This window comes from Vidua chalybeata, chromosome 12, assembly GCF_026979565.1.
Source record: "Vidua chalybeata isolate OUT-0048 chromosome 12, bVidCha1 merged haplotype, whole genome shotgun sequence".
In the NCBI taxonomy this organism is placed as follows: domain Eukaryota; kingdom Metazoa; phylum Chordata; class Aves; order Passeriformes; family Viduidae; genus Vidua; species Vidua chalybeata.
In genome coordinates, this window is record NC_071541.1 from 10158664 (window position 1) to 10186621 (window position 27958).

Below are 27958 nucleotides of genomic sequence, written 5' to 3' on the forward strand. Positions count from 1 at the left end.
CCTGCTGATACAGGCAATCACATCATAAACTGATCAAATGCCATTGTACAACTCAATAGGCTTTTTGGACTAAGTTTCCAAAATTTGGGAGTGGGCCTTTCTTCCATTCAAACTAATTTGGGCAACAATGAAAAAACTCACTCATGAGCAAGGTTTCTGACTACATCTTTTTCCGTCAGTGGTTCTTGTTTTCCGCTCCAACCCACATCATCTATTCTCTTCCTTCCACCCATTCTTCCCCCCAAAAAAGGCTGGCTTGGACACTGTGCTTCAATTTTCTGCAGAACTTTCTATTTTTCTTTCCCATTCTTTTTGTTTAGCATATGAAAGGAGCTTCCTGTTTAGAAACATGGGAGTCCTACACCCTCAGTAATGATGTATTCAGCCCATCAGTGATCTTGGCATGAATGCCTTAAAACCTTAATAAGTCTGATGGAATTTTCTGTATATGTCATCATCATCATCATCAGTTCAAAAAACAATACACAGCATTTGTCATCTTGCATTGAATAAACTCCCTTCCCAGTCCTCTGGTTCTAGTAAGGAAAATCTAGTAAGAAAGCTTACTAGTTTCCTTCTCTTTAGTATTTCAAATTATAGATTTCCAATGAAATCTACAGAACAGAAACAGAAGCACCAAGAGAAGGTGCTGTTGCAGAATTCCCAACATGGTCAAAAGTGTCCTGCTTTTCCAGCCCTGAATCCCTGCAGCAGCCTGCCAATGCTCACACTGCTCAAGGCTTACTATAACTGTATTGTCCAAATCCTGGGCTTGTCCTGTGCTAGGGAATAGGAATGAAATCTGTAATGTAATCCCTGCTCAACTTCTAAAAAAACCAAACAAAACACATCCCCCCAAACCCTACATGGCCTAGAACGAAATTATATCTTGTTCAAGTATGTAGGATGGATTCAAAATCTATTTATATGGGTCAAAAAAAAAAAAAAAAGGCAGCAGCAGTGACTTGAAATAAACTAAAATATTTGTCTCTTCAGTTTAATGTACAGAAACGCCTACGTGCAGGCTGTTCCCCTCTGCTGAATTTGAACAGCAGTGGAGTTCTCCAGTGAAGGTAGTGGACAGCACTTGAATCAGTGGGTGCAGCAGCACTCTATGAGAAGCAGCTTTCACACCCTGTGAACCAACACAAGGGCTGTTCTTCTCCAAGCAGGGCTCAGCAGCACAGTGGTCAAACTCAATTTATTCTATATGGTGCAATTCTTCAGCTAATTCTTCTCTGAGAAAAGCTGCCATCCTGGGGCTTGTGCATCTTAACCTCTGACAAAGCAAGGCACATATACTGCTTCACTTTAACTCTTGTGGGGACTTGCTCCGTGCCTACATAAACATCAAAACATATTTTGATTTTTACTTCTGGGTGAGCAGCAGAGTTAATTTAAAAATGTCAGCAAGTGTCATCCTAATTAAAAACAAATGACTAATTGTACAAGTACAGGGCCTGTTGACACAGGCTACAAATATCAAAGCCAACAAAGCTTGAATTTGAGGAAAAGCAGCACCATCTAGTGTCCTACAGTAGTCAGATCCAAAAATCAATTTCACAAGCCCACAGAGAAATTTCAAGATAGTAAACACTCACAAAAACAGTAGGACACCAGAGGTTTAACTCTATCAGCACTTCTGATAAAGGGAATTGAGTAGTAATAGTCTTGTTAATAAAGAGCTCCCAAGAGTGAGATGTTTTCAGGCAGAACAGATATTAAAGACAAACTAAGAAGTTATTCTGCCATCTATAAAAAAGATGCAGATCAAAGGCTAAAACTTACCAGAAAGCTACTAGTGTCTATAAAAAGCTGCTAGAAATAAAAAGCCAAGTTTCAAGAAGTTCAACAACATTAAAAGTTCTAACAGACTGAAAACAAGACAATATGAAGAGGCTTTGAGAAACCTTGAGAAAATATAAAAGGAAAATTAACAGAAATTATTTTTCAAACTCATCAGGAATAGATATCTTGACAAATGGTTAATACCGCAAACATATGATCAAAAAGTAGGATGAGCAATATGAAAGAGACTAGACTGCAAAAAATTTTTCAAATGTTTTGGGCTTGGGTGTGTTTGGGATTTTTTATATTATATTTGGGGGGGTTTGTTGTTTGGTTTTTTGGGAGTTCATTTAAGGTGATGTTCTTTCGTTGTTATGTTCTTGGGCATTTTGTTTGTTTGGAAGGGGATGTTTGGTTTTTTGTTGGTCTTTTTTAATCCATATTCATCTTGGAGAGGCTCAGATTGGCTCCCACTCCAGACAGCTTATCTCAAATCAGAGACTCAAGGATGCTACTAGCCATTCCAGTGACACAAAATAACAGTTCTTAACAATTACAAGAAATCAATTAGACAGTAATTGAGCTACCAACCACCATGATCTCTTTTAAAAAGAAGCAGGTAACAAATGAGACCATTTTTAATGAGTTTTCTAGGGATTTATGTAGGTTAGCTGACCTCTTTCCACTGTGCTGGTACCCTGTGATATAAAAATATTGTACATACAGATAACTGTGCTATGCCAGCAAATAGGGCTCAAGTAAAGGGTATGTGGGACTCACATCCACTGTCATTCTCAGTCTACAAGTGTTATTAACAGATATGAATTCTAAATATATCAAGGTAGAAATTCCTGATTTGCCAGCATTTTGAGCATCATCTCAGTCCTCCAATACAAAAATCCAAGTACAAAAAGGAATGGAGAAAATATTTGCAGACCTTGCATTCCTGACCACTGTCTCAAGCTATGGACTATTATGAAGATTTTTAACTGCAGGAGAAAGTGACAGAGCTTTCTCTGCCAAAAGCTGCTTTTGCTAATCCTACAGAAAACCTAAAATTAAGTTTAAATCAAAAGTCAAGCTTTGTAGGAAGTGCAGACCTACATCTCTCATATGACTCTAAAACATAATTGTATCAGAAGTGCCCTTTTTTCACACAAGGAGGAAAGTAAACTGCAAACAAGGTGGGCATGAGAAAGTATGTATTAAAAAAGAGCTTTGTTCAGGTTCTAGTGCACCTTCACTACAGATAATTTATGAGCATCCTTAGGCATCCAGCAGAATTTTATGCATTCAAGAACTGAAACCTGGTACAAACAGTGGGAAATGAATGCAGCAGGCAACTCAATAGCATGTGAGCAACAACCTCAGTCTCTACTTAGCCTTGCAAACTGTAACTGTTAACAAAGCCACAATGAAAATATCTGAAAACATTAACATTGCACTGAAGCTCATCTTCTTTATCTTAGGTGGAAGGTTTATATAAACACCATTTCTCTACAATGAGGCTATGCATCACATATTTGAATACAGCCATAAATTACAGCACCATTGATTGATGTAGTGTCCTCTCCAAAGCCAGTAATCTGCAAGACTTGGGTATTAGTAAGGACAGAAGTTAAAACAACACACTGAAGATACTGCTTGCTCTGACAGGCTGATACTATAACCTAATAAAGGACTAGCTCTAAGGAAGAATATATACCCCCACCAACACAAAAAACATGACAAGTCAAATCTCAAAGATAAATCAAAATTTATTTAAAACAACAAAAACAAGACAGTGCTACTGCCAAGATAGAAAAAAAATTAAGGATTCTTTTACTGAATGTGACAAGGCAGGCAATTTACAGCAGTTTACATTAATTCTGAGATCAGGTGGGGTTTTACACTGCTTCAATTGACTACATGTACTTTCTGCAAGACGAACTGGTTCCCCTTCCCCTCCCCTTTTCAAAAGAACTGACAAAAATATCCTATAAAAAACATATACAGAATTTTGAGACATGATTGAAACATGAACCACTGTCCAAAAGTCTGGAACTTTCCAAGAAGGTTAAGTCCTTTGTTACTTCAACCAACCCTCAATGGGGGAGCTACAAGCACAACGCCATCCCCTCTGACAAAAAGCATCGGAATATTCCTCTTGGTAGACTGTGAAGAAGGAAAGAAAAGTTTACATTTACAAGATATTCATTTCAATCATAAAAACACACCTGAAACAACTCCAGCAAACACTCAATGTTCTGGCATGTTGAACAGATCAATACAATTAACACCAGGTCTCTAGATATCCTGTGTACTTTCATATCAGTTTGTCCAAATCCTGTTAGAGCTTGGTTCAAAAAAGTCAGCAACAAACTACTTTAACAATATAACACAGTGTAGTTTTAAATAAAAAAAATTGAGAGGATAAATTAACTCCTTTTTTAGTCCTTACTTTATAAATCTCTTCATAGGTTTCTTCATCAATCTCTATTGTAGTCACAGTTTCTTCCACATCACCCAAAATCATATTTAGGTGCTGATCATATGCCTATAGAAAGTAAGTTTAGTTTACTATGTTTTCCAAAATTCAAACATGAGTTTATTAAAATGAGAATTTTAGCAAGACTTTGAGGCATAAATAATTTAGTCTGATTTTGACCAAAACATAGTCCTACCAGTTCTAGCTACAACTCAACACAAACATAAACAAATGAGAACTCTGCAGCAGCAAAAAGAAGGCATGACATTTACATTTACTGCAACACTTGCAGGAAATAGCTCTGAAGCATTCTGTGAGAGCACTTACAAGACCTCAGAGACAGACAGACTTTGTTAACATTAAACCAGCTACACACTGCTGCCAGTCCAGCCTCCTGGAATTGATTGCCTGGGGGCAACTTACAGGGTATGAAAGCTGCTTCTCATAGAGTGCTATAAAACCTTAAACTCACGTTCCAAAATCCCTACAAAAGCACATTGCAAACTACACATCCCTCATGGATCTCTCATTATCTGTGTGTTTCCAAAGGAGTTGAGGCCCAGTTCACTCATGGGGCAACTGGCTCTCTTCCCCAGCAGAGCACAGCACTCAGGGAGGCTGACTGACTTAATAGAAAGCAAAAATCTGAGAACACAGCTGAGCACCTGTCCCATCACACCTCCCAGGGTGTGCCTTAAGGGATTCTTCTTTGATAATGATGACCTCAGTCTAGAAGAGGCCTCAGGGCCTTCATATGAAGAGGCCTGCAGCATTATTGCTTATTTCACACACAGAGAAATGGAAGCCAAAAGCAGTGAAATTAGTTGCTTGGTATCATTCAGGAGACAAAGAAAAACACAATACATATCTTGATTTTCTAGGGAAGCAGTTAATAGCTGACAAAGTACTGAGGAAATGAGATTTTTCCACCAATCACATTACAGTTCTGGTAACTAAGACAATTCTTAACCTACTTTCTCCAAACACTTCCACACTTTCAACCATGAAATGCAATTAAAACTAATTTTTTCAACAACCAGTGGAATATTACAGTAAACTTGTTGTACATAAAGAAAGGCTGCAGAGTGCTTAGCTGAATGAGCATTACAATGTTCTGAAAGTTTTACTTACGTGTAATCTGCCTCTAAGCTCTCTGTCATTCCTCATTTTGACATAGATTCGCTCATCTAGACTGAGTCTGATGAGATCAAGTGGCTCCTCTACAGTATTTGTTGTTTGTTGCTAAAAAAATTTAAAAGCATTATTTGTACAGAAGCAGCCTGTGAACTCTTCCATTCCTCAATGTTTGTGAGACATAGAAAACAAAGGAGTGAAAACACAGATGCAAATACTTCAAATCATTCCATCACATGCTGGTGAACCTGAGTGCTGCTGATTTAGCACTCCACTGATACTCACCAGCCTTAAGCAATGTGAGTCGAAAGACTTCAGTTTAGCCTGCAGCAAATAATTTTTCACACACGGGGATTGGAACGAAATGATCTTTAGGGTCCCTTCTAACACAAACCACTCTATCTGTGAACTGTTTTTCCCACCAGCAGCCACAGTTCACCCTGCAGCAGAGAGCGCACACTGCAGGAGCCAGCAGCACAGCCGTGCCATGGCACGGCGCAGCCGAACCAGCCGAACCCACGCTGACAGCGGTGCCGGCACAGGGAGTTACCCGGGCACACACCGGGGGCTCTCAGGTACCCGGGCACACCCTGCCCCCCACACTCACCGCTCCCGAGCCCTTGCTGGGCCGCACAGCAGCCAGGCCGGGCCCCGAGGCTGGCGTGAAACCTCAACACACAGCGGCCTGAGGCCCCTTGCTGCGCGAAAGGCGCACTTCGAGGATCACAACTAAAAAAGGGTGACGACCTCCGCCACATCTTCCATGTCATATATATCCCATATTTCCGTTCTAGCTACCCCCTTCCTTCAGAGCCCAGGGCACTGCCCTCGGCAGCTTTCCCCCCTTCCCTCCTCCGGCAGTGCCCGGGGTCAGCGGGCCTGCAGCGAGCCCTGCCCGCGCCCCGACAGCGGCACAAGCTCCGAGCCCGAGCGGGGATTTCAGCTCGCACGGAAAGCGCTCCCGTGGGGGCCGCGCCTCACGGGGGGCCCGGGCGCGCCCGGCCCAGCCGCGCAGACCAGAGCTGCCTCCCCTGCAGCCGCCGAACGAGCCGGGAGCCCTCACCTGGTCCACCTCATCCGCCATCTTTCAAACCGCCTCCCGCGCCCGCCCGCGAGACTTTATGGCCCGGCCCCTTCCCCTCCCCTCGGCGTCCCCAGCGCGGGGCCGGGCCGGACCTGCCCGCGCCGGCAGCGCCATGGCCAGAAAGCGCAGAGCATCGTTCCGGCCCGCCGCCGCCAAAAAGAGGCGCTCCGGGGGGCTGCCAAAGGACGAGAAGGAGGAGCAGGAGGAGGAGGAGGGTGAGGGTGAGTACGGCAGGGAGGCCGTGGCGGGCCGGAGCTGCGCCACCGCCGCGGCTCGGGCCGCTCCAGGCCGCGGGGTCGGGGGACAGCGGTACCAGCACGCCTCGGGAAGGACGGGCACGCCGGCCTGGAGGGCGGTGGTTATCGCCTTGTTATCAGCAGGATTCGGCGGTGGGATCAGTGCCGCAGATCCCGGGCGTTAAACCCGTGTGTGACGCGGGCTCCGCACGCTGCCAAAGGCTGAGCAGCCCGTGAAGGGTTGTTTCATCTCGGCCGTGCTCTCCTGAGCAGCGTCATGCGGTAATAACTTGTTACGAGTGGCAGGCACGATGCTTGGTTTTCCGCCGATTCTATCGGTAGGACTATAGGAATCTTTAGGTACTTCTTGTGAGTTACGTAAGTATTTCCCTGCAGCAAGTCTCACTGTTCAAATCCTGCCTGTTTGTAAATAAACAATGACATGCTCAGCATTGTGAGTGCTGACATTCTTCTGAAACTGCCTCTAATGAGACCATGGAGATATTGTTTCAGATTGCCATGGAGATGAAACTCTGTCCTCTAACATTAATCTTCATTTCTTTTGGCATATGCAGATGATTTTGAAGAGAAAAAGCCCAGTACAAAAAAGGCCTCAAAAGCTCCAGCTAGGAAAAAGGGAGAAGATTATGATACTGAAGTTTCCAACTCAGCAAAAACTTCCAAACCTTCAAAACAAGAAGAGGCAAAATCACAAATAAAAGAAAGTAAAAAGAATGCTAGAAATAAAGATAATTCTATCAAAGAGGAAACATGCAGGTAAATTTATTCTCATTCAAGTCTATAGGACCTTTATCTTATTTTCTTTCTGTGGTTTTATGGTCAAATACTCAATCTGTTGTTACTGATGCAGAGATCATGCTTGATTTATTTCCCTATTTTTAGTCTTTGATAAACAAGCACCTACGTTTCCTGATGCTACCACTGTTTTGATGATTTTAACAGTGACTCACTGAAGCATCCTCAGGAGATGAAATTAAAGACAGAATCTCCTGTTAAAAAAGAGATGGATGAAGACAATACTGACAATGATGATGATGATGATGATGAAAGTGAAGATGAATGGGAGGATGTGGAAGGTAACAGTTGCATATTTTTTTCATGTTAAGTGCTTTTTAAGAGCTTGTATATCACAATGATTATTCAACAGCAAGTGACCAGCATCCCACAGTTATTTGAAATAACTTAGCACACACAGTGTTATGGAAGATCCAGGAGCTGGTAGTTACTGGATGTGTTCTGTTGAAAGGTGGTTTGAACACTTGAGAAGGAAAATGTAGGTTCTTATCCAATCATCAGTCCTCCCTGGGAATCTTCCATGTTTACTTATAATTTAGTGTTTTATTTTTACAGAACTTCAGGAACCTGCTACCGATAAGTTAGAAGAAGCTACTGTTCTTCCATCAGTGGGGCTGCCAAGCAATCCTGTCGAGATAGAGATTGAAACCCCAGAGCAGGTGAAGAAAAGAGAGAGGAGGTAAGAACAAGGAGGTGGTGGAGGGCTGCTAAAGGCTGAAGTTAAAAATACCCTAAGTCTTGACTGTCACTGACTTGCTGTGTTCAGGGTGAAAATCCCAACTTGGTGCAGACTGTTGAGTAGGAATGATGCAGGGTTGTGGGATGAAGAACAGTTTACACACCGACAGTTCTACCAAAAATCTTCAGTGGAAGTTGGCAGGAATGGAGGAGGCTTTTCAGCTTCCTTGAAAATCAAGTGTGTAACTTCACTGTGTTTTACTGTCTCCATTTCCAGTGAAGGGACAGCAGGAGGTCTCTGCAAGGAGAGCTGTGAGTGAATGACATTGTGTTACTGCAAAACCTTAACAGCCTGTTCACATAGCCAGTCACTAAACCTTTCTTTAAATGTGCACAGAAGATTCTCTGGGATGGATTCTCTTTGTGAACTGACCCAGTTCAGGTTCAGGAATCGAGAAAGGCAGGTCCACAGAAATCCCACAACATCCCTTTTGTAATCTTCTGCAGAGAAAAAAGAAAAGCCGAGTTTGAGATGTACCTTCGGAGAATGATGAAACGTTTCAGCAAGGAGGTTCGTGAGGACACACATAAGGTATTTGTCACAGAGAGCCATGGCAGAGAAGAAATTAAGCATAAAGGTGTCTGAACTGATTTGTAATCAAAAGAAAATAATTTTTTAAAAATAGTTAGAAAGGCTAGAAGTGACAAAGAGGCTGTAGTCCTGACAGATGCTCGTTAAGGTTCCTCCTAAACTGTGAATTGGAAACACCAGTGCCTGTGTTAGTAAAATTCTAACTCAAAGCCTATGTGAGTAGGATGTATATTTCTCCATAGGGGGATATTGTCTCATTCTGTTGGGATTAAACTGCCAGTCATGTAGAGCAGGAGACACTTGCAAAGACTTCAGTGCTTTGCTGTCTTCTGAAGACAGCACTGTGAGTCTAGGGAGGCTTCATTGCCACCTCTATCTGTTAAAGGGAGCAGTGAAGTATTCCTTGTCTTTACTATGGGCAGTAGTTCCAATAAGGAAAATCTCTTGTGAACTTGCTTTCAAACTCTTCTCTCTCAGGTTCACTTGCTGTGTTTATTAGCAAATGGTTTCTACAGGAACAGGATCTGCAGCCAGCCAGATCTCCTCGCCATTGGTCTGTCCATCGTCCCCACCCGCTTCACCCAAGTGCCCGCAGGCCAAGTGGGCCTTGTCTACCTTTCCAACCTGGTGAAATGGTAAAACTGTCTTCTGATGGTGCTGTCACATAGAATGTAGAGCAAGGGTTCAGGGAGAGGGGTAACTGTAACTAGCAATTTTCTGTGCATTTTTAAAATTTTATATACAAGGGTAAGAGGGGCTATCCTTTTTAGAGGAGAGGGTGAACTCAGAAGTTTAAGAATACAGTCACAAACACTGGATAATAATCAGGTGTCTTGTATTTCAGGTTTGTTGGAACCTTCACTGTCAATGATGAGCTTTCCACTGAAAAAGGAGAGCCCCTTCAGTCAACACTGGAGAGGAGGTTTGCCATCTATGCTGCACAGGATGATGAGGAGCTTGTTCATGTAAGAGACTGGGAAGTGAAGGGTTGGTTGGGGAGTTTGGATGCTGTGTGTCAGGTCATACAAAAGTGGTGGAAGGGGTGAATTTGAAGAAGGCAGATCCATGACTTAAGTGATTCTGTAGCTTTTTATTTTTTTGTATTTTTATCTCAAGACCTCCTGTGATTAAATTACTCAATTTAAACTGTTTTTCAGATATTTTTAATTATTCTAAGAGCTTTACAGCTGCTGTGTCGCCTCGTGCTGTCTTTTCAGCCTATTCCTCTCAAGGAGACAAGACCAAAGGTAGGTTTTGTTGTTTGTGTAGAATAAGCAATAGGTCACTGATTTAGTAGGATTAAAAAAATTTTCTGGCTATTACAGCTTGCAGTGAATTGCTTACTGCATGAATCAGGGTTCTGTCTACATTGCAGAAAATGCACACCCTTAATTTTTAATTTTCTTCTTTAAAAAAGCCACTAATTTCTGTGTTTCAGCAAAGATTTCTTAATGTTTCCATGGGTTTACATTTCTTTAAAATTTAGATGGCAACTCTTGCTGCATGAGTACACCTCTCTTCAGCCAGTTGCCTGAAGTTTTCAGGTGAATTGACTGTGCCTGCCAACCTTTGGTCTGCATGAACCTTGGGCTGATTTCAGTCTTTTTTTACCACGTTCTTAGCTGTGGTGATAAAAGTGACCTGGGCTGTTTCCCTGCAGGGAAAGAGCTCATCCAAGAGGCTGCCTCACAGCAGCACCTCTGAGGGACAGGAGAGGTCTGCCACAACACCCAAAGCTGTGACAAAAACATGCCCCTGCAAAAAAGCCAAGCAGGATGAGAAATCCTCAGAGAGCAAAGAAAACAACAAGGAGCCAAAGAAACCTGAAACTGACCAGACTGAAAGGACACACAAGTCAAAGCTGACTAAAGGTAGCCAGGAACAGAAGGCATCAAATAATGAGACCAGTTCAGCAGAAAAAGATACGCTAGTCAGGCCCAAGAATGACCGCCGGAGACGAGTGGCCTCCAAAGTGTGTTACAAGGAAGAGAGTGGAAGTGATGAGGGCAGTGCTTCGGACTTTGAGGTTTCAGAGGAGGAGAGTGATCTCTCTGATGAGGATTTTGAAACTGTCCCTAAGAGGCGGAGAAGCTCACAGGCCTCCCAGAATTCAAAGCTGACAACTATAAAAAGGTCAAAAACTGAGACTTCAGAAGCAAGGCAAGCAAAAAACTTGCATGGAACTGAGACTAAGCCAGCAAAAAGTACAACTCCAGCCTTGCCTCAAACACAGAGGAAGAGAAACAAAATCATTTCTAGTGATGAGGATGATGGACAGCAGGAGGTAAGGAAAGCAGTGGGCACAGACCAGTGGCTGGAGGTTTTCCTTGAGCCTGAGGACAAGTGGGTTTGTGTAGACTGTGTTCATGGCAATGTGGGCCAGCCCCAGCTGTGCTTTGCACATGCCACAAAGCCGCTTTTCTACGTTGTGGGGTTTGACAACGATGGGAGTGTCAGGGATGTGACACAAAGATATGATCCAGTGTGGATGACCTCAACAAGGAAGAGCCGTGTGGACCCGGAGTGGTGGGAAGAGACACTGCAGCCGTATGAAAGTCCCTATGTGGAGAGAGACAAGAAGGAAGAAAACGAGGTAAATCAAAGTAGGTTGTTTAGGACACATAGTGCCAGGAATCCAGTCCCTGGATTCTCATTCAGGCAAAAAGCATTAGAAATCTCTTTCTGTGAGGAAGGAGGTTTGTGTTTGAACTTGAAATGTTGAAATGTTGAGATTGAACATAAAGAGAAATTGAAATAATATGAAATTATGGAGGTTGTTCAGACAAGTTTGCATAGCAGAAGTACTGCAGAGCTTGTGCTGGGAACTAGTGAGGTTTGTGTAGTGTTTAGCATTACTGTTATTGCAGAGAGTTTTTAAAATACATAGGTTAGGGTACACATCTAAATACTTATTTGCAGCAAGAGTGTTTTGGTCTGTTGGCTCATCTGCTAAGTTTCTGGTGGTTTTTTCTTTGGTTCATATTATAGTCATTCTTATTTTCTTACAAAGGGTAGTGAGAAAGTTGTGAAATTACTCTTTTCTGTATAATTCTTACAGTTTCAAGTGAAGCTTCAAGATCAACCTCTACCAACAGCAATTGGAGAGTACAAAAACCACCCTCTCTATGCACTGAAGAGGCACCTCTTGAAATACCAGGCCATCTATCCCGAGTCAGCTGCTATCTTGGGGTACTGCAGGGGAGAGGCTGTCTACTCCAGGTGAGTTGTGCACCTATTGTCACCTGCATCTGTGATCTTTGTAACAAACTGGAGAGCTAATTTGCATGATGGTATCAGCAGTAGTTTCAGGCCACATGCATAAACAGGTGAGGCATTTAGCTGCTCTGACAGCATTTGTGTATCACTAAGATACATCTTTTTTTACTATTCCTAATGAGATAAGTTTATTGTGGATCTGTTATAGATGACTTGAAAACTCTTAACATTTGCTTCTGGCCTTTTCAGAGACTGCATACACACTCTGCACTCCAGGGACACTTGGCTGAAGCAAGCTCGAGTGGTGAGGGTTGGAGAAGTGCCTTACAAGGTAAGAGAGTTTGACTTCCTCCTGTGCAATCCATCTATCTCTCCTCTAAAGCTCAAGCTCAGTTCTGTTTTGGTTTTTGTCTTCTGCCTTGTCAGCAGATGTTGATTTCATACATGCTTGCATGGTTTGTGGTAGCTGTACTGTCCACCTGCTGTGCCTATAGTTCCTACATCCTGCCCAAAGCCCAGCTTTATTTTTTTCCCACCCCAAGGGTATCTGGCAGAACTGCTCCCTTTTCACCTTCTCCAGAGGCATCCCAGTGTTTTATATGCTGGATCTCTGCCTGTTGCATACAGGTGCCGTGGGTTGTCATTTTTATGCAATGGATATTGAAGCTAGGAAGTAGCATTTCTGCTCTCCCAGAACCTTGTCCTTTGGTGTCCTAGGAAAACCTGAAATCACTGTTAGCTTCTTGTGATGTTACAGGCCTGGTTGTTGTATTTGCAGATGGTAAGAGGATTTTCCAACCGGGCGAGGAAGGCACGCCTGGCAGAGCCGGCAAACCAGGACCGGGAGGACCTGGCGCTGTTTGGCCGCTGGCAGACAGAGGAGTATCAGCCTCCCATAGCAGTGGATGGAAAGGTAGCTGGGAAGGCAGAGGGCTGGTGCTGAAGGAAGGGGTTTGTGTGGAGCTCTGGGCTTTGTTTTTCCAGAAGCTGTATGTTTCAGATGTGAAATCAGTCAGTAATATATGGATTCAGGATAAAGAGTTCAGAGGTAAATGTTCACAGGAGTAAATAGTCAAAACTTTACTGAGCCTTTCTTTCACAAGTACTTACAAGATAGTGAGTGCAGACTGCTAAAGTCAACATTTTGTTGATCCGATCTTCCTAGCCCATGTTTTGCCTTGCTAATTCTCTGCTTTACAGCCTGAGTAACAAAGCTTGGGCAGAGGACATAGCTAGGAGATAACCATGCAGCTAAAATCTAGGCTTTTACCTTGTCATGTGAATATTAATTGAATACTGAAGTGGAATATAGCAGGTCAGGAGGGGAGAGTCCCTGAGTTGCAGAAGGTATTTTCACCTCTCTCCAAAAAGCAGGATTATCACTATGTCTTTTTAATCTTGCCATAACAGGTGCCTCGGAATGAATATGGGAATGTCTATCTCTTCTTGCCATCCATGTTACCTGTTGGCTGTGTGCAGCTGAAACTGCCAAACCTGAACAGAGTGGCACGGAAGTTGAACATTGACTGTGCTCAAGCCATCACTGGATTTGATTTTCATGGTGGCTACTCACACCCAGTGTATGTAAAAGGTGCTTTGTTGCACCTGTCAGATGCTGATGTCCTGCAGAATTTGTGTATCTTGTGTTAAGGGGAGCATGTGACCAGTTGTACACTTTGATGCTTTGAGACAGACAGTAGCTTTTGGGCTGGCTCAGCAGGCATTTGCTCCCTTTCTTTTGCCTTCTTATAGCTGACAGAGGATTGTGTTCTCCTTCCTAGTACTGATGGGTACGTGGTGTGTGAGGAGTATAAAGAGGTCCTTGTTGCTGCCTGGGAGAATGAACAAGCAGAAATAGAAAAGAAGGAGAAGGAGGTGAGAATTATTTTTGCAGCTTCCTTATTGTTATATTTACAAAGTAGATTTCATTGAAACTGGGCAGTCAAACAGGGCGGGCTATGTAAGCAACAAGCATGAGGCTTTTTTGATGACAGTTTAAAAATCTTAAAGCTTTCCTTTTCTATGTGCATAAATCCATTGAAACTCACAGTAGTAAAGTTTTCTCTTTCCCGTAACAATCCCCAACAGAAGCGCGAGAAAAGAGCTCTAGGGAATTGGAAGCTGCTGACAAAAGGACTTCTCATCAGAGAGAGACTGAAGCAACGCTACTCCATGAAGGTATCCTCCATTTCTATCAGTCATTTCTTTTTCTGGAGGTTATTTTAACTGTAGAATAAAATTTCCAAACTGTAGTTGGTCTAAAGTTTTCAGCTAGTCAAAAAAGCTATGCCAGAAGTTCAGTGTGGTCATGTTCATCAAAGATTTGTTACTGCTTAACAGGGAATGAATGCTTTTAATTTTTTTAATGTTTTCTGTTTTGTCATACCATTTCCTAGATTTATTCCTCTAAGCCCAGCATGTAGCTAACAGGATGAGAGTGGGACACTTTTTCTTTTAGTTAGATGTTTTAGTTCTTATTTTTTTCTGCAAGGAGAAAGATGAAAAGCCTGATCTTTTTAAAACAGGTTGGTTTTATTCTTCTATTGTCAAAAATGCTTGTGTTGCAAGAATGGTGTTTAGAAATAGAAGCATTTTGGGTGGGAAGCCCAAACCAGAGCAACCAACTTCTGTAAGGCCACACATTATCACTGTGACCAAAGACAAGCCCTTGTAGAAAGGGGCAGTTACAAGTGATTCTTAGAGTGACTTTCTGATTTTCACACCTGTTTTTTCCAGACTGAGCCACCAGCACCTGAGACAGAGAAAGGAGGGGGATTCTCTTCTGATGAAGAAGGAGCTCCAAGCTCAAAGAGCACAGTGGGGAACACAGCCATTTACTGGCCCCAGAATCGCCAGCTAGAGAAACAAGAAGAGATTGCAGCCAAAACAAGCAAGCGAGAAAAGAGGGGAGAAGCAGCTCAGTTGTTCCCTTTTGAGAAATTGTGATGACAGGCTTTGCTTTGGTGTTTTCAGATGCAGGAAACATAGAAACATAAAGGATAGAAGTATCCTTTACCAGTTAGGGCCTTAGGGTCTTTCTCTGCACTTGTGTTTCTGAGCTGTCAGGGACCAACCTAATTCAGTATCTAGTTTCCTTTGAGATCACAGGTATCACTTCATTATCAGATTTTTCCTTTTGTCCTTGGACATGGGAAAAGAGCTGCACCTTCTAAGATCACTTTGCTTTGTTGGGGTTTTTGCTCTCTTTTGTATCACTCAGCACTAATAGTTGAGTTTCCTGAGGCACTCCTGTCATCAACAGTCTCTTTTCCCATTTTTCTCGTTTTCATTTTTCCCTGCTTGCTCAGAACTAAAGCATCCAGCTGCTTTTTATTTGTCTGCAGAGAGGTGGCCAAAGGAATGCTGATGCCTGCTTTGATCCATAGCTTACCCAAATCAGTGGTGAGGTAGAGTTCTGGCCTTTCTGTCTCAAGGGGGAAATACTTCCTTTAAGGTCTAAAAAAGAAAACCAAAATCAGAATATGGACGAATTAGTATTTTCTAAAGAATACTTCTATTTTGTGATGCAAGTTTGGCTTTTCAGCCTCTCATCTTCTTTACTCTCAGGAATCTTGTGCTGTGGAAGGGAGAAACCCTGTCCTTGTTACAAACTTAGACTTCAATACACCTTCTTAAGCAATTTGAATATATATGAATATATATATGCTTCTGTTGCTTATCAAGATCTTGTTCTGGAGCAAAATACTTAAAACTGGCTAAATGTCACTGATGGAACAAAATTCACTAGAACCACAGAATTCTTATCCAGTACCATAGCATTAAAAAACTGTTGAGAGAGGAATATTAAAGCTACATAAACTTTTGTTGCACTTTTGTAGTAGAAATACTGATCTGTCTTTGGCAGTATGTATCTAAAGTCCACTGACACAGTCTCTTCAAAAATGGAGGGGAAAACAATTTAGTCATTGCCGGATCTTGTCACAGAGACTGAAATGTAAGAAAATGGCTTTCATGTAACTATGTTCAGAAAAAAATCTATTTTTGTACTGTATTTGTAGATCAAAATAAAGTTTGAAAAAAAGAGTATGTTGTCTGTTTTCAGAACGTACAGGTCCTTAAAATACAAGGGGCTGTAGCAGTCAGGTTGAGCCATCATTTTTTTTTTCTAATGATCTTAGAGAGGCAAGGAAGTGACTGACTTCTTTGGTCAGTGATGGGGAATAAACCCATGGCAGGCTGGCAGCAGCACACAGACCAGAGAGCAGCTTCCCAAACCAGAAATCTCTGCAGGACAAACAAAACCCAACAATATGAAATTAGTTCTTGTGGAAGCTACAAACCACCTGGACATTCCTGGATATAAAGCATGCAATACTTGAATTTAATAAAAAAGCCTACAGACCAACTTTTTGAAAACTGTATTTTATTAAATATACAAAAGTTGAGCACTTCTGTAGAAAATTGTCCCTTCATTTCCAATAAGTAATGCTGGTTAAGTGTTCTGCATCATGCAGAAGCTCAAACCCAGCTTCTCTGCCCCGTGGAGCACAATTCCTGACTGCTGGAGCATGAGCAGGTGTTGCTGAGCAGCAGGAAGGCTGTGCAGTCATGTACCACTGTAATGTACCAGTGCATGCACAAGGCCAGCTCCTGTACCCACCTTTTCACTCACTGCTCCTGCTTTCAGGACAGAGCTGTGAGACCAAACTGACTATGCAAATACCAAAAGAATGAAAATAATTAGGACTAATAAAGTAACTACAAATCTCAAAACATTTATGATTTCTAACTCAGATTTCTATTTCAGTATCATTTCCAGCAAATGTTTGCTTCTATGTATGTTCAAGTTCCTTTGGTACAGAGAACAGTCCTCTGATGGCCATAAATAGATTTCGTAATAGAAAACATTATTTTTGTACTGAACTGTGTATACTTACAAAAAGCCCAAAACAGTAGTGCAGGGGGCCCATCTGGAAGCCAGACTCTAGCTTGGTGAAGAGACTTAGGTGTCTCTAATCTCAAGTTCTGGTTACAGCAGATAAACATGAGCCATCAAAACACTACAAGGCATTCCTCTAACAAGATACAAAACTACCAATTTAGGCTACTAAAGTCTATGAAAACTAATCAGGCAAAAATGTTTCCATTACTTAATTTCATAGAGTATGTTCATTGTCCTTACTAAGTGAAATTAAATAAAGGAACAGTATACACAGCAAAAAAACCCCAACTATTTTAGACTACACATTCAGTTATAAAAGTCAATGCTGTTTCAAGGCAGTAGGTTTTTTATTTACAGGTGAATGACCTGTGAGTATCCCTTTAAGTGCAATTTGAAGTGAAATTTTCGAAACCATTTTGATATAGTCCAGGCTATCATTTTGGATGCTTAACTAAGAACCAAGTTCAGACACTTTTAAAACCTGGGAGAAATCAATATGTCCTGATAAATCTGCCCAACCTCAGAGCACTGCTAACCTGGCCACTCATTGCATCAATGACTTTGAAAATCCTCAGTTCAAAAGCAGACAGTTTACAGGAGTATTCTGTGGAATTCACCTAAGCTGTGTTTTCCCTTTGAACACATGCACTGCCAAATACATCAGCCAAAGGAGTGTTCTGACTGTGCAAACAAGAAAAGGCAGCAGAGGGAGGGTTTGTCAGAGGCAGGCAGGCACACGCATTTCCTAAGGACATCTAACCAGGGTCCATGGGATGCAGCTGGCACTTTCTCCAAAACACACAAGGTGCCCCACCCAGCAAGGACTTGCCAGTTCTCAAATCAGGGGGAATTACTAAGCAGTAAGAGGTATAAATCTGCTTGTTCACTAACTTCCCACTAATACACACACCTAAAATGCTTTTTTTCCCCAAAGCTGGTGTCACTGACTTCCCACAAACAGCATCCTATACCCCTATGGATAACATGTACCAATAATCACATTCAAGCCCCCTCCCCAGCTTTCAGTGCCCACTGCTGAGCTGTGATTTGCTGTAAGCTTGCTGCAGGAACCAGGCAGAAATGCACTTGGGAAGGTTCTAACCAGGATTCAGCTCAAGACCCGACCACCTCCTTGTCACTGCTGCTTCTTGGGCAGAACACGGGATCTGGCCACCAGGATGGGGACAATGGAGAGCAGCGCGAGGAGCAGGGCCCAGAGCGGGCGGTAGAAGAGCCAGCCCACGGAGATGGTCAGCAGGGACAGCGAGCTGGCCACACACACGGCAAACGCCTTCAAGCCAACGTTAACCAGGTCCCTCACAACAGGAAACCAGTCCACTGCAGAGAGAATGAAACATGGCATGAAGTAGTTGGCAGGATGACAGTTTAAAAAGAAGTCTGATTCATGCCTAGGATCTGCACCCTAACAGCTGCAACCACAAGACAGACTCAAACTACTTATCAAGAGCACTGGATTAGGCATTTCAGCAGAGCATCATCAAGACCATTAAGCAACAGCTAAACATGTAAGGCAATGCTATCCTCATCTCTTCACACAGGAAGTAATCCAAAATGAAGTCTGATTATTTGTCCAAGGTTTGAGAGGCAGAGGAGACAACCCTGCAGCTATGGAACAAGTCTAGGGCAACTGATACAAGCTACCAGCACAAGAATTCCTTTCTGGCAACAATAAATCTTGGAGCAGCATGTATACGGATAAATAAACCAGGAAAAAAAAGGTTCACAACTACAAAATGAATGGTATCTTTGATGTCTGAAGTTCATGCAAGTTTGAGGCATTGTCCTGTTTTTCTGTTTTTACTCCAGCATTTTCTATATTAAAAGAATAAACAAAAACCTTTCTTTGCTGTTTGTTTACAATACTGTAGAATAACCAGACACAAAAACGTAATTCAATACAACTGCTGATTAGGACCTGGTGAGGGGACCAGCTGTGTGTGGGTGCAGAAAGTATTTGTATTGCAGCACCTTGAGTTAGATTTGAAAGAACCAGCCCAACACATGCCTCAGCTTTTTATTTTGGGAAGCTCTAGGCTGGGGAATCTTCTGAGACTGGTAAAAGATATTTGTGTGGGATTTTTGTAATGGTCACAAAGTAACCATTTGGTTTTGGGGTCCTGTTTATATGCTGATGCCTACAGTGACTTTTCAAATCAAATCAAATCTGAGCTCAAATCAGATTTCTCCTGATCTCCAAATGAATTAACTCTCTAGAGGTTACGATCTTGTTCCGAGATCATTTTACCTGTCTGTGAAAAACTTACCTAACGTGTAAAAGATCCTGGTCATCAGGCTGATGCCCACAAACATTGAGAGCCAGCCAGCTGCACGGAGGGCCCAGGTCTTCATGGTGTTACTCTCATGCTCCTTCTGAAACACCTCCTGAAAGCAAACACCATCACATGCAGCCTGTTTCTTGTTCTTTTTCAAGATCCCTTAATTCCAGTACAGTATGAGCCAATCAGAGCCAAGAGCATTTTAGGAGTACAATTTCTCTTGCAGCTCATTCTGCAGGGTCTGTGCAGTATGGCAGTACACTGCAATAGATTGAACAGTGCAGCATGGGGGAAACTGGCACTTTTCATAACTAGAACAACCTAAAAAGCACCATTCAACACTACCCACAGGCAGAAAGCAGCCAGGTTTTCCTGCATTTGGACACATTCAACATTACTGTGGAAAATAAGACACTAACAAGTAACTGTCATAAAGAAGGAAGAGTCTGACTTCACTCTGAAGGAAGAAAGAACAGGCAATATCCAACTGATGGCTGAGGGAAAGGTATGTGAAAGAGAGCAAGCTGGATGCAGGGAAGAAAAGTTAAAAGGTATGTGTGCATTTCATCAGGCAAAGCAAAGCATCTCTTTGCAGGAACTCTTAAGATTTTTTTCAAAATGGGTTGTGTGACCCTCTGGCTCAACAAAATGTTCACATGAAAATGGCTGGGACGTTAGAAAGTGCTAAATGGTAAGAGATGTGCAAGGCTGATTGATTATTTGCACATACAAGTACTGAATGCATTATTTATGTGTAACCAGTTCATTTACAATGAAACAAAATTCTGTCTAATGAAGGTTGGGAGCTTACAGCAGAGGGCTGATTCTACTGCTACTCTTTCAAGTCAGAACAAAGCCTTTCTAACTGCTTTTGGGAGCACCTGCAAACTCTTGACATCTGCTTTTCTTTGCAGCAGGGCATGAAACAATCATTAACGGAAACAAACCTACTAAAAGAAGTAAATGAATCACCAAATTGCTGGAGCATGCAGGATTTATTGAAGCATAATGCTCTGCCTGAAGGCTCTTTCTCAGCCAGAACAGTAATAAACATTTCAAACAAGCCTAAACTCCTGTTATTAGGAGCTGAAGAGAGAATAACTCTAATGGCTTATTTAATTAAACCCTGATTTTTACTATTTTTGCATGTGACCTGTTCAAAAGCATGTGCTTGCTTGTGTAAGTGGGAAACAACCAAGGAGCAAATAAAAACAAAATGAGAGGGCACAGAAACAATCTTTAAAGAAAACAGACAAAATGTGCAGAAACCTGGAAGCAAACAAAGGCTATAACCTGTTGTCCAAGAAAGAGAAAGAAAAGCCAATGTTTATATAGAGTATCTCCTCCTCCAGAGCAAAGTCTGAAGGAGAGCAAGTCTGAAGCTTCGTCTTCTGCTGCTTCTGCACTACCACCTCAAGTTTTAACCCTTCACTAGAAGAGCGTGGTATCTCACCTCCACAGAGAGGTCCCCAGGGTACAGAATCTCCAGAACATCTCCAGACTTGGTATGATATGGAACCAGCTGATCACCTCGCTGCCGAGCAATCACAGTCACCTTGGAAGAGAGGGAAAAATATTTACTGGTTTCTGAGTTGGGAACTGAGCTTACAAAATACAGAAACAGTTGAAGACTCACCTTATCAGCAGAGCCCAAATGGGGATCATCTCCACTCAGACCTGCATAGAAGAAAGAGACACGAAGGTCTCCTACCTACAAACAATAGAAGATTGGAAGTCAAGAAAGATCGTTTTACGAAGGGGAATCACAGGAAAGAAAACTCAGCACAGGAACATCCTTTATTTATCAACACTTTTTCTGAACATTTATGTCACTGAAGAGATAGCCAGAATTATTTCCAAGCTGTCCTTTTTTCAGGGCTAGCTGGCTGCTGAAACATGAGAGCTCAAATGCTGTTTTGTAATATCCCCTCTGATTAAGCTGCAGGAGCACATGATATGCTTTATTCATCCCTCATCATTCCATCCTTTGGCAAAACAGGGCAGGCAGCACAATGTTTCAACAAGCTGTTTGTACTCCTCAATACAGCAAGGCAGAGGTGGAACCCACCTCCCAGCACCATCCCTTTCCATTTAAAAGTACAGCAGACTTGAGAAAACAGAGAATAAAGGAGCAGACTGGAAGTTTTCTGCAAGAGAAGCACTCATTCTCTAGGGCTGCACTAAGGGAGTCATTCTGTGATGGTCTATACATTTTCTATATATTTAAGCAGAAATGAGACATGCCCCAATTCCTTTTTCACACACAAGTAATCACTGCTTTAGTTTATCTTTCCCATCTTACTTCTGGACGCCTGGGGTTGTCGCTGTGATAGAAATAATCTTCTCTTCGGGTAACATCAGCATGGGGATCTTCCAGGTGTGACAAGCTCAACTGCTTGAAATCATCAATTTTATCCACGAGACCTAAGCAGAATAGAGAATCAAGCTGAGGCCCAGTGTCTAACCTGGAACGGCCAATTTGCTGGCTGGCTTCCTGATTATCACCTGACATGACAGCTACTGTGGAAAGAACCAAAGTCCACTGCTGATGCAACAGCAGACCCAAAGCCAGTACAAAACAACCCTTACCCTTGGAAAGAACAAAGCTGCCAACCTGGACGTTAGGAGAAACAACAGTGAAAGACTCCACAGCCATGGCACTAAGGAACAGAGAGAGTCCCTGATTAGTCCCAGAATTATGATCAAAACTCTTGATTTGCAGTATATAGAACTATATATAGAACAGAAAAGGTACTGTGGCAAACATCAGGAGAAACTCAAAGAGCTAAATGACTGTCATGATGTGAAAACAAATCCATCAAGAAACTGTCTAGACTGCATACTGTTGGAGCCATTAAAACAAGTTAAGACATCACTCTCGGAGCTGCTCTAATTTCTTTATGCCTTCATTCTCCCAACTACCAAAAGTACAGCAGTTTCCATCTATTGTACTCTGTTATAAAATCAGTCATTTAGCTTTCATATTTGATCAGATCCAGTGACAGAATTCAGAGGGACTGTGCCAGATGGCATCTCACCTTGGGTTTTTGTGTCCAATTTCTCGATCAAAGTTTCTGCTGTTCACAACTTCCGATTTCCACTCTGTATCTAAACAGAACAATAAGAAGGTTGAGTAAGAGACACTCAGATCTCACTTACTGAAGACACCTCTCAGTCATTAGTTCTAGGTTACATATAATAATACTGTCTACATCTATGTCTGTGATAGTCTGTACTGATACACAGATCCCTCTTCCTAGTATAGTATCAGGGAATGGCAAGATTTAGGGTGAAAAAAGGTATTTTTGGGATAAAATTGTAATTCAACTTTGCTCAGCTTTGTTGTCGGCATCTTCCATGATCAGGCTTTGACTCCTAGCTCCACTCTTTGGGAATAAGCTGGTTTTATGATAACAAGGAACAGGGGGCAAAGGGAGAGGAGTCTGGAGTGAACTTGAGCCCAGGAACAGTTGAGTCCAAATGTGTTTTGCCAATACCCAAGTCAGTAATTAAATATTTATTTTAACTGACAATAAACTTTCCCTAAGGAGAGTCTCTTTTGCCCATGATGGTAACTGGAAAGCCATCTCCCTATCTTTCTTTCAACCTCTCCTTCACTGCTGTCGTTCCCAACTTCTTCCCCAGTCCTGCTGAGGGGAGAGTAATCAAGCAGCTGGGTGGGTCCATGGCTGGCATACACAGACATTTATGGTACAGAATCCATCAATCTTTAGAGGACAGCTGTTTTTTTAGATGGCATTTCTTTTTGTTCCCTATCATTGTGAGCCTGTTTTTCATGGCTCACAACCACTAGCTTTGCCCCTTATGTACCTCCATGATACAGGGTCCCCATGCTCCACTCAGCTGAGTAGTTTTATAAGACCACACCCAGAAACTGCTGCATGCCCACGTTACACATCCATGCGCTTTGATCAGAGGTAAATGAAACGCAGAGACCGATCTCCAAATACACAATGACTCAGAGTACTTTTCTGCCACTGGGTAGATCAGAATAACGCACTCAGTTGTGCTCCTGCCAGAAAAGCACTTGGCAAAAGCCACAGGGACATCAGAAGGTGCTGGTGGTTTTCACTGGCTGGTATCAACAGCTGAACAGGTTCTCAACAGGCTCCCTTACAGGCTGGAGCTACCCTGCTTTTCCCTGTCTATTCTCTTCTGCTCACAGCTGACATATTCCCAATTACTGCATGTCTGAAGTGTAATCTCAGGTGTAGCTTGGAACATACTCCCACCTCTGGTCATTGAGGACCTTATCGGCCCTGTTTCTGAAGTATCCTATCCCTGGATGTTCTTCTGAACTTTTAGGGGTTTCAAAACAAGTCTCAGATTTTTTGTAGCTCTTGTTTGCTGACAGCACATCTCCTTTAACCTCAGTTACCTCAGGAAAGGGAGGTTTGTTTATGAAGGAGAATTTTTGCTTATTTCTTCATATTCCTTTCCTTTCTTTCCCAAGAAGAAAAAAAAGGTTTTACAACCAAAATCAAAATACACACACACACACATAAAAGTCCAAAGTTACATGCATAAAAGGAAAGGGACTTTCTGTTGATCAACTTACTGTATGAATACTTTGTCTCTTTCTTAATCTCACCATCCTCCTCATATTCCCTGCAGAGAAAAAGGGCTGGGATGAGAATCAAAACAGTGCACACACACCCCTGCTAAAGGCAGAATACACTTCACCAATGAAATGTACAGACAGATCTCTGGCAGCACAGACTTATCTTTATACATAACCTAACTCTTCTCTGGACTACCTGTTCTGAATACAGATTTTCTGTACCAGGAGAAAACTGTACACAAATGCTCAACAGCCACAACCTTTTTATTCCCATGTTTTGAACAAGGAGGTGTCAACTACATTGATGAGGAACAACCAGAATTAAATATAGTGAGACAAGCTGGCCCAAATCAAGTCTCTAACAGATGCTGCACCATAAGCATGCTAAAACTAAGAAATTATTTTTCACACCTTCACTACCTCTGACCTTTTTTTTATATGATATGAAAGACATTTGGAAATGAATTCTGGGCAGTCACACCTACATAATAGCTAATAACATTCATACTACCATCAGTGGAATTATTAGCAATAGTAGAAATGTTTTCCCTATTTGCAACTATTAGCAGAGCAGTTTACATCTCTCAAGGAAATTAAAGTGATTCTCTAAAGGAAAAAAAAACCCAAGAGTTCTAGAATTCTCTTGCTATGAAGAGGCTTTTTTTTATTTGGTTTTTATTTTTCCCTTTGGTATAAGGAAAGAAAAAAAATGTGATAGGATCCTGGTAACACAACAGCCTCATAAACTACTTTTAAAGATTAGTTTCACTTACTTGGAATCTTCATATTCAACCCACTGGTACATTTCCACATTACGCTTAAGTTTGACAGCTTGGATGGAGAGCCCATAGCTGGGGTCAAACAAAGGCTGTGCAAAAATTAAAGAAAATACAAGTCAGTCTAAATGCTGTACCTCACAACCTCAAACACAGTACTTTTACTACTGAACCCATTTATATACCTCACTGTACAGCTAGCACTAACTTACACACAGGTGAACACAGTATAAACATTATGAAAGACAAAAAGGAATGTCTCTGGCAAATCCGACCTGAAGAATCATCATCAAAAGTTATTGTCATAGTGAGGAATGAAACAGAACTGCTGACTCTGGGTTTACAGGTTTCAGTGTTTAAACCAGGAGATTCTGTTTTGCTGGAAGGTGCTGTGTTACCTTCTGCAATGTGAGTGGACCATGGAAATTGTCACGACTACTGAAAAGTAAAAACTTGCAGAGCTCTGGTGCTGCAAGAGCCTGAAGACTTAACAATATCATGAGCACACAACAGGTTCCCTACACAAATGGCAACTGAAATTATCCATGAAGGGCAGCTTGGGGGTAAACACAGCTAGAGCTGGCATTGGCTTGAAGAAGGAAGTGCAAGGCCATTCAGCATCTCCCTGATACCAGGCCAAGAACCAGAGCTTGAGTGGTAACTGCCAATGCATAGAGGAGGAGAAAGCCATGTGTCTTTTCCTGAATATCAAACAAAACCTTGATTGGCAAAGACTTTTCCTTCCCTCCAAGCTTGAAATACTCATATGTTTAAGATAATATTTTATTTACCTTAGATGTACTCAGAGCTCCAGCCAAGTGTACCAGTCTCCCCTCATTCTGCTGAGAGATACTGTGGATGCTGTCAAGAGGGACCACAAGAGAAAGGCCCTCATCGAGAGACTTGGCTGTCCTTAAAGCTCGTCCCTGCAATGAAGAAAACAGAAATCAAGTTGTGGAGAATCAACGTCACAGCAGCATTTTGTGAACAAGATTAGCAGCATCACAAGAATGCATGACCACAAGGAATGCTTGTATATTCAGCCCAAGGTATATTTCTGAAACACACTTGTACTTCTCCATTCTCTGTCTGAGACAGTTTGGGGCAGTACTTCTTACCCAGGTAGAAGGACCATTAACATTGACTAAGCTTCCCAAACAGACACAAATTCTTTCTACACAGGTCTAAATGTACTGCTCTGCACCTCTTACCTGAATAACTGCAAAAATGATACAAATTATGGTTCATTTTCCACACATCTATACTGACTCCTTGGCAGAAGTTTTCCCTGCCTTATTATCATATCCCGATATGCTTTTTTTTCTGCAAAGTCATCAGAATTTGAAGTAGTTATTTTTCCTCTTGTAGAGGTAGGAAAAGAAGTCACTACGTGAAAATCCACAGAATTCTGATCTCTACTTCAAAATTGCCAAAACAAGTAAGTTTTCAACGGTAGGGTGTTAAGATCCCTGGCTTACTTTTTTTTTTTTAATCTAAAACCAAGAAATAATACTGAGAAAAACCAAATAAATAACTCCTCCAATTTTGCAACATGGGGTATGAATTTCTTTGAAGTAATTATAACACCACTAGAAATGAGGACCTTTTGTTATCTCAAGAAAAAAAGAGGGCTGGCTCATGCAACCCTATTACCACAGGCTGTTTCATCAGCACTTTACAAGCTTTGGATCTTATCTCTCATCAAACACTGCTACTGTCTCTACTATACCTAGTTCCAGGGAAATACTACCTGTGGCCTGTGACTTCACTTTTCTGTTATATCCCAAGCATAAGCACCAGGTCCCCAGACAAAATCTCCTCTTCTCATGGATCAAGTAATAATGCTGTATGCCAACACTGACAGTATTGCACTTACTTCATTGGTAAAAAGAAGGTAGAAAGCCAGAAGAAATGTCACAAGTCCAATCAACATGCCTCCAGAAGTCTCACTGAGCCGCTCCAGGAACCCTGGTTTGGGCTCACTTGTGATTTTAACATGCTCTTTTCTGCTGCCTGTGTCAGAGAACTGTTGAAAATAAACCAAAAGTGCAATATTGGTGTGAAAGGGGAAAGTATTCAGTTTCAAAACAAGTCTTCTAGCTTTGTTAGCACTGCTGCCCTGCAGAGCAGAACCTCTTGCCTTGGACCAAAGCTTTCCCACACTTATTAAATGCCTTACCACACATTTGATACCAGAAACACATTCCATAAATAAAACTCCAGCCTGGTAGAAAAAAAAACCTATTTCTATTATAGTGGTTCTACATGTTCAAGCTTTCTTTGGTCTGCCTCCAGCTTCTGTATTTGGAGTCCACACCCTGCATTCAGGCCATGACAAATTGAGTAATAGCCTTGAATTCCTGACCAGCTAAAACACCGCTATAAATAACAAATTATGATTCACTACACCAGTAAAAAGTGTGCCTGCACACTCTAAAATAATTATATCCAGGTTAACAATATTTCATTTTAAGAAAACAAGGCACAGGACTAACATGAGAGCCCAGGGGTTTATCTGTGCGTACACAGAGAGGAGTTGTGGGGAGTTACTAAATCCAACTTCAGCACAAGCACACAGCCAAAGCAGGGCATGGCACTTCTCTGCGTACAGAAAATCACACTACGAAAAGCCAGTGTCCATAGAGGAGACAGAGAACTCCTGTAACTTTATTGGAAAAAAGGCAGAGTCCACTGGGGCACACACCCGCGGGGTTTTCTCTCTGGAGGTTCGGAGGGCGCAGCCTCCTTTCATTCTGAACTCCCGGCCGCACGTTGCCCTCTTCCTTTCCCCATCGGCTACTCGGAAGGTAGACAGTACTTTCCCGAACCGCCTTCCACATATCCCCCCCCCCTTCAACCTACTGTTCTACCCCAAAGTTCAGAAGTTCAGGCTTGTGGAGACCCACTTTCTGTTTCATGAATTAGACTGTCTGGGCTCTGTAAGAAACCTGCTGCCCAAAGTTCAGAAACTCAGGCTTGTGCAGACCCCCTTTCTGTGTCAGGAGTCAAACTGTCTCAGCTCGGCAACCAACCTCCCGATTAAAGTCAGTAGAGACATGAAGACCCATTTCAAAGACATTAACACCCATACTTTCACCCATCGAATTATTTGTAAAGACATTAGCACACATCTTCCCTCTCATCTAGCTCATCTGGAGACGCCTGGCGGGCTGCGACCGGCACAGGGCCGTGGCCGCAGCCCTGGCACATCGGGGGCGAACGGGCCAAGCCGGGCGGACGCCACACGGTGCGCGGAGCAGCGGCGGGGCCGCAGCGAGCAGCACTTACGTTCCTCGACATCCTGAGCCTCTCGCTCCCCCCGGGAACCACAACTCAGGGACCGCCAAAGCCGCGCACCGCCAGCCGCGCCCTCCTCCGCCTCGGGGCTC

General features: G+C 42.4%; 3 protein-coding genes across 8 annotated transcripts; 1 reads left to right on the plus strand and 2 right to left on the minus strand.

Moving 5' to 3' along the window:
• Positions 1 to 998: 998 nt before the first annotated feature.
• LSM3 (LSM3 homolog, U6 small nuclear RNA and mRNA degradation associated) lies at positions 999 to 6551 on the minus strand. Of its 2 annotated transcripts, none has more exons than XM_053954207.1 (4): positions 6453 to 6551; positions 5387 to 5497; positions 4229 to 4324; positions 999 to 1339 (listed from the first exon to the last, which is right to left on the minus strand). In XM_053954207.1, exons 1-4 carry the CDS (start codon positions 6471 to 6473, stop codon positions 1307 to 1309), a joined length of 261 nt encoding a protein of 86 aa, XP_053810182.1. In that variant the 5' UTR covers positions 6474 to 6551; the 3' UTR covers positions 999 to 1306. The 2 variants fall into 2 exon arrangements, with proteins under 2 accessions (XP_053810182.1, XP_053810181.1); XM_053954206.1 differs by lacking the exon at positions 999 to 1339 and adding an exon at positions 3528 to 3942 and having other exon boundaries at positions 6453 to 6550.
• On the plus strand, positions 6477 to 16055 carry XPC (XPC complex subunit, DNA damage recognition and repair factor). 5 transcript variants are annotated; one of them, XM_053954200.1, is made up of 16 exons: positions 6477 to 6694; positions 7285 to 7486; positions 7673 to 7806; positions 8081 to 8204; positions 8711 to 8795; positions 9273 to 9430; positions 9640 to 9760; positions 9953 to 10042; positions 10456 to 11388; positions 11854 to 12014; positions 12261 to 12342; positions 12790 to 12924; positions 13422 to 13591; positions 13793 to 13886; positions 14100 to 14189; positions 14748 to 16055. In XM_053954200.1, exons 1-16 carry the CDS (start codon positions 6511 to 6513, stop codon positions 14955 to 14957), a joined length of 2973 nt encoding a protein of 990 aa, XP_053810175.1. In that variant the 5' UTR covers positions 6477 to 6510; the 3' UTR covers positions 14958 to 16055. The 5 variants fall into 5 exon arrangements, with proteins under 5 accessions (XP_053810175.1, XP_053810176.1, XP_053810179.1 ...); XM_053954201.1 differs by having other exon boundaries at positions 6515 to 6694; positions 10456 to 11079; XM_053954204.1 differs by lacking the exon at positions 6477 to 6694 and adding an exon at positions 7069 to 7087.
• On the minus strand, positions 14934 to 27957 carry TMEM43 (transmembrane protein 43). Its single transcript, XM_053954205.1, has 13 exons — positions 27858 to 27957; positions 26446 to 26595; positions 25361 to 25495; positions 24567 to 24661; positions 23791 to 23840; positions 22250 to 22319; positions 21801 to 21871; positions 21514 to 21635; positions 20848 to 20922; positions 20665 to 20766; positions 19200 to 19317; positions 18017 to 18252; positions 14934 to 15467 (listed from the first exon to the last, which is right to left on the minus strand). The coding sequence occupies exons 1-12, from the start codon at positions 27867 to 27869 to the stop codon at positions 18050 to 18052; spliced, it is 1203 nt and encodes a 400-aa protein (XP_053810180.1). The 5' UTR covers positions 27870 to 27957; the 3' UTR covers positions 14934 to 15467; positions 18017 to 18049.
• Between the last annotated feature and the right edge of the window lies 1 nt (position 27958).

Bases quoted from the DNA above. Each gene is read 5' to 3' on its own strand.
- LSM3 (XM_053954206.1), bottom strand. From the start codon at position 6,473: ATGGCGGATGAGGTGGACCAG. The intron at 5,498-6,452 runs GTGAGGGCTCCC...AAATTTTTTTAG, and splicing joins TGGCGGATGAGGTGGACCAG to CAACAAACAACAAATACTGT. The intron at 4,325-5,386 runs GTAAGTAAAACT...TACTTTCTATAG, and splicing joins AGCTTAGAGGCAGATTACAC to GCATATGATCAGCACCTAAA.
- XPC (XM_053954200.1), top strand. From the start codon at position 6,511: ATGGCCCGGCCCCTTCCCCTCCCCTCGGCGTCCCCAGCGCGGGGCCGG. The intron at 8,205-8,710 runs GTAAGAACAAGG...AATCTTCTGCAG, and splicing joins GTGAAGAAAAGAGAGAGGAG to AGAAAAAAGAAAAGCCGAGT. The intron at 11,389-11,853 runs GTAAATCAAAGT...TAATTCTTACAG, and splicing joins ACAAGAAGGAAGAAAACGAG to TTTCAAGTGAAGCTTCAAGA.
- TMEM43 (XM_053954205.1), bottom strand. The intron at 24,662-25,360 runs GTAAATAAAATA...ATTTTTGCACAG, and splicing joins GAGCTCTGAGTACATCTAAG to CCTTTGTTTGACCCCAGCTA. The intron at 21,872-22,249 runs GTGAGATGCCAT...TCTGTTCCTTAG, and splicing joins ATTGGACACAAAAACCCAAG to TGCCATGGCTGTGGAGTCTT.